At 44.4% G+C, this 10,492-nt stretch overlaps 1 protein-coding gene across 1 annotated transcript; it reads right to left on the reverse strand.

Annotated features, from left to right (window-relative positions):
• Nucleotides 1-190: 190 nt before the first annotated feature.
• Nucleotides 191-9,414, reverse strand: slc25a11 (solute carrier family 25 member 11). The gene is made up of 8 exons (XM_048997809.1): nt 9,195-9,414; nt 6,594-6,746; nt 5,537-5,743; nt 4,604-4,694; nt 3,797-3,887; nt 2,948-3,047; nt 2,664-2,715; nt 191-2,154 (listed from the first exon to the last, which is right to left on the reverse strand). Exons 1-8 carry the CDS (start codon nt 9,263-9,265, stop codon nt 1,999-2,001), a joined length of 921 nt encoding a protein of 306 aa, XP_048853766.1. The 5' UTR covers nt 9,266-9,414; the 3' UTR covers nt 191-1,998.
• Nucleotides 9,415-10,492: the final 1,078 nt, after the last annotated feature.

Consider the following 10,492-nt stretch of genomic DNA (forward strand, 5'->3'; position numbering starts at 1 on the left):
TGTTGACGTGAGGACTTCTTACAATCTCCGCCTTCCTGCCTGCAAGTACTAAAATATCAAGAGTATTTATCAATTGCCTCACATTACACTAAGAAACACCAAAACGTCTATGCATAAAGGAACATGTACCATAATGTGGATCCTTGAGGAAAAGGGTTTGGAAAGAAAAACTAAAGTCAATACACCCAAGAACACTTGCTGGAAAAATATTCAATTTCCCCATTTATTACTTTCAGACTGTGGATCTGGTTTACATCACTTCATTAAAACCGATTTGTAGAACATGTATTAAACTGGAAAAAAAAACTAAAACACAGGCAAGCTACAACACTGCTAAATCAGGGTTGATTCAAACTGATTTCTTCTTAAAAAACAGATACGACTCGTAAGTCAGCACTTAAGATAGACTTGTTTGGAACCAAATGAAATGAAACAGACCTGAATACCGGGCAGTAAAATTCAGCAGTTGTGCAAGTCATCGTCTCCAGTGGCATAAGACCTTAGTATCACAGGATTGAGGAGGAACAGTCCCTGTGTCCTGTAAACCTATGGCTTCGGTGTATGCTTCCAAGAGAAAATATTTAAATTTAACCGTTGAAGTAGCCAAATTCAGAACTTACAAACCCAAATTTTTAAAAGTGTCAAACCATGGTTGAGACGTGACCAACGTTTTAATTACTGCAGCAGAAGCCGAGAATGGAGACATTCTACAGTCATGGTCTGAAGACTACAAATGATGCTCTTAAAAAAAAAAAAATCAGTCTCGGTTCAACTGATTTTTTTTTTCTTTTATATAATCAGTTTCACACTTTAATCAAGAATGTTTCACTATGGTTTCTACTGCAAAACCTCCAGAAAGTGAGATGTAACATTTCCTTACTGACGGTCTAAACATTCACAAAGACCCAAAGAATGTTCTTATAAGACAAAAATGTAACAACCTAAAGTTTTTTTGTTTTTTTTTTAACCCTCATCAGGATTCAATAAACTCTACTCAAGGTGCAGGAAGATGGCTCTTCTATTGTATTGCAAATCATAATGTAACATTTTCCTGGTGATGTTTGGAAAACACACCTAATGAACATTCCTCTAAATCAAAATCTGATTTCATGACATTCTGACCACACACTAGAACAGGGTTAGGGAACCTGATCCATGGTGAGCCGGTGTGGGTTTTTGGGATGACCTCTCAGTCAGCCAATAATAATGCAGCGATTCTCAACTTCAGTCCTTGGAATCCACTGTTATTGGCTGATTGAGAGGCCATCCCAAAAACCCACACCGGCTCTCCATGGATCAGGTTCCCTACCCCTGCACTAGAAGTACTGTCTTTTAACGCAGCATTTTCCAACCCGGTCCTTGGGGACCCGCAGACAGTCCATGTTTTTGCTCCTTCCCAGCTCCCGGGTAGCTGGCTGGGAGGGAGCAAAAACGTGGACCGGATTATGCAACACCGTTTTAATGGGTTTGTCAGAAATCCCACTTGGATGTTTCCGGTCTACTTCTAAAATTTAAACCGCTGCATTAAAATTCATTACCTACTCGATGTAGAACTCCGGAAAAAGTGAAAACAGGTGTTTATGAGGCTTGAAAATGATTTCTGGAAGACAAACCGACAACATTTCACTCAACTGGTGGCATGTGAGGTCACCCTGTGTGTCAATCAGAGATCAGGCACCATGTACGGGCTTCCGAAAGCATTTGTCTTACCAAGCACAGGCCTGGTGGAAAATCCAAGGATTAAGCTAAAGGCAAGTCAGCCCACCTACTACCTGAAGGGGAGGTCTTGTCAAATGGTCAGCAAGCAGTCAAGGGTATCAACGCATGGTCAGTGGGGCTTGGGGGGGGGGCACTGCATTTGGCCACTTATGCCTAGTGCAGCTGTATAGATAGGGGTGTTTGGGGCAAGTTAGACATCAAGTCTAAGAGTTGGGGGAGGAGTTGATGTTGTCCATCGGGATATCCACACTGTTCAGCTCCACCAGTAACTGTCGGACATTAGGAGTCAAGAAAGTACACCTTGTAGAACCTGTTCATCTGCTCCAGGAAGATAAAGGTTAAGACGGTGTGGGGACCTAGGCGGGCATAGTAGGGCGTGAAGCCCTTCCACAAACTGAAGAAGCCTTCCTTGCGTATCACCTTGAAGAGCACATCCTGATGGGGAGAGAGAGAGAGTAGAACACAGAAAAATCAAATAAGAATTTAAAAGACAGAGTGGTATTACCACTCTGTGAACGAACAACGCCCACTAATTCAGAGTTTATGTGCGTGTAACAAAAGCGCTAGTGAAGGACACGACAGACCCGGAAATACGTTATTGTAGTGCAAAAACTCCAGGAGTATGGAAAAATTAAACAATTAAACAAAATTAAACAAATTACAAATGAGGACGGGGAGAGAAAAACAAGAACGACCAAACATAAGTTTACAATGCCTGTCTAAGGGATCAAACAAGTGTGCATTTTAAATGTATTAGTGCGTGACTCCTTTAAGGTAAGCTCCACCCTCAGTCTGCTGGATTAGTCAGTCCTACTGTGCAATTCCTCCTCTTACCCTTGCGCCCAGCTCGACCCCCCCCCCCCCTTCCTCCACTTTAAAAGGTCAAAGCCCCAGCTGCCTTTAAGAATAGCCCTCAATGTTGGGGGGAGAGGTGGCAGACTCACCAATCCGTTCTTATACTCTGGCTTGCCATCGATCATCCTCATGTTCTGAATCCTGGGTGGGAGAGAAGATCGCACAGGGGGAGGGGCACCCATCAGAACTAACTCATTTAACTCGGGCTATAACGTATCATTCTTCCAGCCCATCATTCTGCCTCTATTTTTGTGGTTTACATGCAAGTTTCAGTTAAGATTTGATGGCCGAGCCTGTAATCGCAGATACCAACACACGGGGAAACACGTAGTACCAAAGTGTAGGCGTGGAGAGATGGATAGAGCATATTAACCTAGTCTTGACAATGTCCACAGGCATGGAGGCAGCAGTGGTGACCAATCCGCTAATCATACTGGCACAGAAGTGGCACAGGATATCATCCCTAAAGTACCCTGGGGAGGGATGGGGGGGGGACATAGACAGGAGAGAGAGAGCTCATGAGGAAGGGAGACTGGGCGGCCAAGTGCAATCAATGTTCAAACTGTCACAGAGGGTTATTGAAGCACCGCGACTCATGTTCAGGGTGGATCGTAAACACAGCAGTAACCTGTCGTTCCACGCGCGTAAATAGAAATTACAATATTTCTAGCATCTTTTGGAAAAGATATAAAAAAAGTATTATTAGGAAAATCTGGACCAAAACATGCAGAAATAACTTTTGTCGTGACGGTTTGGATGCGATCCTAACCAGAACCGGACTGTCAGACGGTGGGTGACTTTCAGCGGCTACAAAACTATCTTCTGTCTGAGCCAAATGTAAATAGAGTTTCTTAAGATCAGGTGGGAGTTCTGTGGGTTCCAAAGAGGGAGAGACAGTCTTATCAGACTGCCTGGTCACCCGACATCCCCATTCCAGTTTAAACTGGTTTCACCCGGCGTGTCTCTCTAGAACAGCATTTATATTTTCTTTCAGTAGCAAAAAAAAAGACCGAAGAAGAAGCAATGTTCCCTCCGGGAGGGGAAGGAAAACGGAACGACTGATCCTACTGTCACTTTAACATCTTTCTCAGTAGTTTATTCTCCATTCCATCCATGTGCTATTAGGTCACGCAGACTCCAGGTGTCACGCCCCGTCTGGGAAGGAGGCATCTTTCACAAGCACAAAAACGGAAGACGAGCATTGCTCACGCTGATAACTTACCGGAGTCTAACAGGCCCTGCTTTGACTGCGAGTAGGAGGCCAGTTGGGCAGCGTTCACCACTACAGCCCTCGCCATGGTGGGTATACAGCCCTGCAACGCACACATTTAATAGCACGTCAAACCATCCACTTTCCAACCAATAATCAAGTGCGGGGTTGCATTTAGACTGGAGCCCATCCCAGGAATTATGGGGCACAAGGCAGGGGGACACAATTAACAGGGGCGTTATTCTATCACAGGTTCTAATTTCCCTTAAGACGGACACCATTGCATGGCACGCAGCACCCTCCTCACTTCCTGTCTGCAGGCCTGCCATCTGGACTCCACTTCCTGGGTGTTTCTCAACACCAAGAACGCGCAGATCGTACTTGCGGTCTTGGCAAGACCGGTCTTGCTAACTTGGTTCCCAAAAGCGAGTTTTGGGCATTACGAATCATGGGACTCATCTCGTTTGGCGAGGGTACAACCGATGCACCCTTGATATTTGTGGTGGCGCAAGAACAACATCCAGGGATTTTTACAGTCCTCTGTACTTCTGTTCTTGAGTATTGGAGCTGGTCTTCGGCGATGTAAGATGATGTAAACCGGGTACGCGAGAACACAAGTACGGTCAAGTACGCATAACGAGGAAAACCCCCCCCGTCTACCAACCTGCCTTCTGAACAATATGGCCTCAAGGCAGCAGTAGACCTCTTTAATTCTAGTGACGCTCAAATCCACAATCAATCCACAGACTTGGAAGGAAAGACAGAGGTGGAAAGTTCCAGGACTACACGAGGAAGGAACAAAGCAAACAAGATACCCACCCTCCAGAGTGTAGTGACCCCCTCCTCGCGGGTGATTCTGATCAGGGCGTTGAAGACATTCGTGTACCCCCTCCTCTGATCTGGGGGCAAGCTGGGGGCAGAAGCAGCAGTCAGTCAAAACTCTGGCAACGAAAGCGGCCCCCAATATTTCGTACCACCGACAATACAGACACTAATCACCGAACAGAATGGAAAAACTGCTTATCCAACGTGGGGTCGCAGAGACTAAGAGACATTAATTCCTGTATTCCTAACCACAACCATGTAATGATTTATTGAAGAGCCTGGATAGCTCATTCATCAGAGCTTGAGGGTTTTTAATCTTAGAGTCTAGAGTTCAAACCCGTGTTAAGGGACTTTCACTGTATATTTCACTGTACAATTTTGATCAAAATGTGTTTATTTACCACAGGAATTATATTTATTGGTATTTTAGCCGTAGACTACACGGTTTCCTTTCCTTAATCAAAACATTTGGTCACGGACACAGACGAGTCTTGCCAAACAGGTTGACTATCCCTTCTAATGACAAGAAAAGGTATTGTATTGTATTCTATTGTACTCTATTCTATTGTATTCTGTAGACCTCTGATACTATGTACTCCTTATAGAAGATAATAGTAATAATAATTACATTAATAATAATAATAATAAAGTCATTATTAATAACAGCAACAATAATAATACATTTTATGGACATTTACTTCCTTAATATTCTGTGTCTCCAGATGTTGAATTTGTGTACTTTTTGATTTCTTCTCTGCACTATGTTAACTTTGCATTCCATGTACGTTTGTCCATCCTCTGTGTAACTGCATGCAATGGAATTTGCTGCCGATCCCTAAAGTTCAGCCGGTCCCTAAAGTCCATCTTATCTTTAGCTGCCGTTCTGAGTGTAAGGGCCTTCACCCGAGCCCTTTCAGGCCAGCTCACCGGCCGTCAGAGGTCATGCGGATGAGCGCCACCTCGGCGGGGGTCCCCACAAAGGCCCCTGTGGCCCCTGCCGTCATGCCGATCAACGCCTTCAGGAAGAAGTTGGGCGGCGTCCCGTCCGCCTTGGACATTCGCTCAAAGAGCACTGTGTAGATCCCGAGGCGCGTCGTTGTGTAGGTGGCCTGCCTCAGCAGCCCAGCTGACAGCCTGAGGAAGGTTGGGGTGGGTGGGGGGCATGAAGGGGTTGTGAAGTGGCACGGGGATAACCCATGTTCTGACAGTTATGCTACTCGGAAACCTATATAGAGGGGAAAATGCACTCCCAGGAGTAACGTCCATTAAGGATAAATCAAAGACAATTATAAAATACAATAATAAAATACATTAAACAAAGAAAAAAATAGAAAATGTGTCTATACTAATACCTCAGAAGCTGTTGGGTAGCCTTACTGCCTGAGGGTAAAAGCTGTTACACTACACAATGGCTACCTGTAAATATCGCAGTACCTGCTGTACCTGTGTGTGTGGACACCGGCCCAGAGGAAATTACAATTACGCAATAATAACCAGAATTACAAACACGCAATTACTACCACACAATTACAATTATACCCAATATCACCCAGTTTCTTTAACATTAATTCATTTATAAAGCACTTTAAAACAACACAGTTAGCCAGACATACACAGGCATCAGAAAAAATAAAACGATAAAACACTAAAACTAAAGGCCGACATCTCAGACAGATTTAAAAGCCAAAGAGAAAAAAAATGAGAGGTCTTAAAAACAGGAAGGGAGTCGGCCTGCTTGATGTTCAAGGGCAATTCATTCCACAATTTTGGAGCAATAACTGAAAAAAGCACGGTCTCCCCTAAGGTCCCTCCTTGTCTCAGGCACAGCTAACACCGAATGATCTGCCGACCTGAGGACGCGTGGAGGGGCGTACAGTTCGGTTTTACATACGGCTCCATGTTTTACATCTCTGAGCGAAACCAGAATGGGAATGCTGTGTTTTCGGTATGGAAGTGGCTCCCCCTCTGGGCTGCGGGGTCTCACCCAGTGTAGATGCCACGCACCCCCTCACGCCGCAGGATGCTGGCCACGGCGTGCAGGCTGGTCTTGTACTCCCGCGCCTTGCTGCCTTGGCCGCTCAGCTGCATGCGGTTCTTCACCAGGTCCAATGGCTGCACAAAGACAGTCGCCGCCATCCTGCAGAAAGGAGGGCGGGGGGCAGGGGTTGGTGGGAGGCGTCTGACACTATACCGGCGAGAGCGTGCCGCCAGGAACCCAATGCTACCCAAAGGCAAAGCCCAGCCTGATGGGGGATTATAAGGAGTGCCACAATTCTTAAACCTCTCCCCAAAATAAGTGCTTCTTGGGCCAATGTTGGATGCATCGGGGGTCTGAGTCGATGAGGGGGTTATGAGGGGGTTGAACAGGATCAAGATGGGGGAGGGCACCACAGTGAATGTCGGTCAACCTGCTCACCGGGAGCAATTTGGGGTTCAGTGTCTTGCTCGGGAGGAACCAGGGCTCGAACCTGCAACCCTCCAGTTGTCGAATGGTAGTACTACCTCCTGCGCCACAACCTTCCCCCCATAGGTGGAAAGTTTAGGTTCAAGAAAGTACAAATTCAGACCAAGATTCTGTTTCAACCAACCAGTTGAATATAGAGAGTTATCAGAGTGCAGTCAAAGCCAAATGAAGCTTCATAAACCATTTGCTGTATTTTTTGACCACAAGAGGCTCGGGAAGCTTCACTTGGGTGGGCAGCTTTAATTCAGGGGTGACCTTTGACCTCCCAAGATGCCGGCAGTAACGGAAGCTCTCAGCGCCGCGGCTCGGAGGTAAAGGCACTTCCTTCAGCCTTTTACCTTGGCAGCTAGAAGGACGAAACGCGGCCAAACAGAACACGACCTGGGTGTGACTCCTGATACGGCACTCCGCCACTTTTATTCGCAGGGAAACACTGGACTGCAAGAAGCGCAAAATGGATTTCAATCGTTACTGCCGACACAAAGTTACTGGAGGTCAATGAACTCCCTCCCCCCAGATAATTATGGTAGATAAGCTGTAACATTATCTGTCGTCTTGTCTTGTTTTATAACGCGCATATCAGGAAAACAAGCTAAGGTTATCTTCTCTGTCACCAGACCCCTGCCGTAATTATCAGTTAATATGCCGCATAAAATGACAATACAACGAGAATGCACCCGTCATCAACTTATATTTACGAAAGCCACAATGCAGAGGGAAGACCCTGCAAATACATCCACGTACTGTTTCTAGCACAGTTACAGAGGTTCTGAACACCCCCCACCTACATGCATACACTCGCATAAAGGTCTGTTTACTAGTAAGTTTCAATCATTTTGAACTCTGGATGAAACGTTTATTTGATAACGTCAGACTGATGCAACAGTATCCTGGCGCAACCCTTAGAAAGTAAAGTAGGTGATCTTTCCTCTGTTGGGTCTTGGTTGCTCAAAAACGAAGCCCTTTAAAAGAGGAATAACCTTTCGGATGTTTGTGCAAGAAGCCTGTCACGGCTTTGATGTTTTTAGCTCAAAAAGTGCATTTCCTTTCAACCCTGCAAGTTCATGGATTGTCTTCCGAAGTTGGAATGATTCCAACAATGCAAGAGGTTATTGTGGTGAACATACGACATTTCTAGAACACAACGTAACTTTTTTGCGAAACTTTAAAGTGCCGATGGGGTTTGAGACGTGGAACTGGTCAACGGTGAGTCCGCCTGGATTTTTGTCGTTCCAGACGATCGCAAGAGGGAGTGACTAGACATTAAAACAGACATTTAAAGAAAAACAACAAGCCTTTCATGTCAAACAGGGTCCAGACCATCAGCTTTCCGCTGGACATCCGCAGTGTCCAGACGAACTTTATTTACTCCGTGAGGACGCAGATCGCCGACGTGCAATGTACAAAAAGTACACAAGCTACTACAAAACGTCGATAAGCACTCGGATACCCTTTGTGTAAAACAAGCTTACATATACGTGCATAATATGCACGTATAACCACACAGGTAATCCAAAGCCCTGCATTTCCACGTCAGTTATACAAGGGTGCCGTGCGATAATACCGGTGCAGCCCACTCATTTGGGGGCAAGCAAAGCTCACACAATTTAAAGCGTTCTGCAAAACATCAAATTTTAAATAAACGAAGATTACTTTAAAGTGTGTAAGAATTATAGAAACATAAAACACCGCAAACATGCACGCATGAAATAACCGGCAGCAATAAGAGATGGGCGTTCTTGACATTTAACGTTGCCAATGCATGAAACCATAGTTTGATGGGGGGTCTGTACGGACACGTGAGTTATTTGTTGGGCCTAAAATAGCTAGCGACCTAGACAGTAAAACAACCATAAAATTGGTACATGCATATGAAAAAATACGTGATTTATATGATACAAACGTTACTGTTTAACACTTACATTGATTCTTTTAGGTTAAACATTAGGCTGTAGAGATGGTATCAAGTGACCATGACAACATAACCATCATCAATGTCATGAAATAGCTCCAACGGTATTGCACACCAGCAACAGAGTAATTTAACCTACTTCACCCAAGCATCTTATACAGCAAAGCAATATGCAACACAGACATTGAGCAACATCAACCGCGACTTACCCGGCCAGACCGCCGAACAAAAACTTTATAGATTTAGGGGACGTTTTGGGCTTTGCCGGTTGGGCTGCCATGTCGCCGCTGTTATTCTTGCTTCCTCGCTATAAGACGAACCACTGCAATGCCCTCCGATCCTCTGCTAAACCTGCTGCACCCGTCTCCGGCAAGGTGACACAAGCGCAGGCGGAGAGCACAAGCTACCGCTCCAATCAGCGGCTGGCGCACAGAGATAGCGTCATAAACACGCGGCTGCGTAATTTTAAAGCGACGTGACACGTCTGTTGCTGGTTCAGATGTGAAAGAGAAGTCCCAACGTCAGTGTGAACTGAAAAAAAAACAATAAATGGTCCAGGTAATGCTTTATATTGGGATAAAGAACCTGGAAACGTGCTATTAAGGGTGTCATATTTCCTTTCATTCTTTCTTTTGTTTTCTTTCGTTCGTTTTCTTTCTTTTTTGTGTTCCGTTTCACCTGTTTGAATTATTGTGTACAAATGACGTAGGAATGTACGCCCATGTGAAGCGCCTTGGAGCTACTCTGTTGTGAAAGGCGTTAAATAAAGATAAATTGAATTGAATGTTATGGCTGGAGAAAGAGAGCAGTCGTGTCGAAGTATGAGGAGTGTGCATATAGGAAAGTTACATGGTATAAAGTCCGCTATGTAGTGGATATAGAAGAATCGGATTATATTTAAAATGTTTTAGTTGTACTGCATGTTTAAAATGATGTGGCTAACGATGAGACATAATCCTCATTAATTCAGTGGTAGGAGCGCATAGGAATGGATTGAAGTATATATCATGGTGTTGTTCTGGTGAAAAAAATCTCATAAACAGGAGCTTGGTGGGAACTTCCCAATGTGTGCTCTGTATTAGATTTAACAGGCAGTGTAGTGCTGGTAAAGATAATATGAATGAATGTGGAAGGAATGCATTACAGATCAAGAGATACATTAAAGGATAAAGAGAGACTTTTAACCGAGGTCACCTCTTATGGACAGACAAAAATACAAATCTGAAATCTAAAATCATTTAAATTCTATTCCAGAAAACGCAAAGTGTGAGACGTGGGACATGATGTACAGTCTATTAGTTGGATTTTAGTGTGTCTGAACAAAGATCTACTATCTAGGGACGTTACTGCCATAGTGCCTAGCAATTTAAATTAGATTTTTTTTTCAAGAAAGAACGTGAAGGACTTTGTAGAGTTGTCAGAATTTCAGAATAATTGTTATGCAGTACCAGTCTAAAGTATGGACATTTATTGAAAAATCATTTGTTATTCAACAAAATGACGATAA

The sequence above is a fragment of the Brienomyrus brachyistius genome, unplaced genomic scaffold (genome assembly GCF_023856365.1).
Source record: "Brienomyrus brachyistius isolate T26 unplaced genomic scaffold, BBRACH_0.4 scaffold35, whole genome shotgun sequence".
NCBI lineage: Eukaryota > Metazoa > Chordata > Actinopteri > Osteoglossiformes > Mormyridae > Brienomyrus > Brienomyrus brachyistius.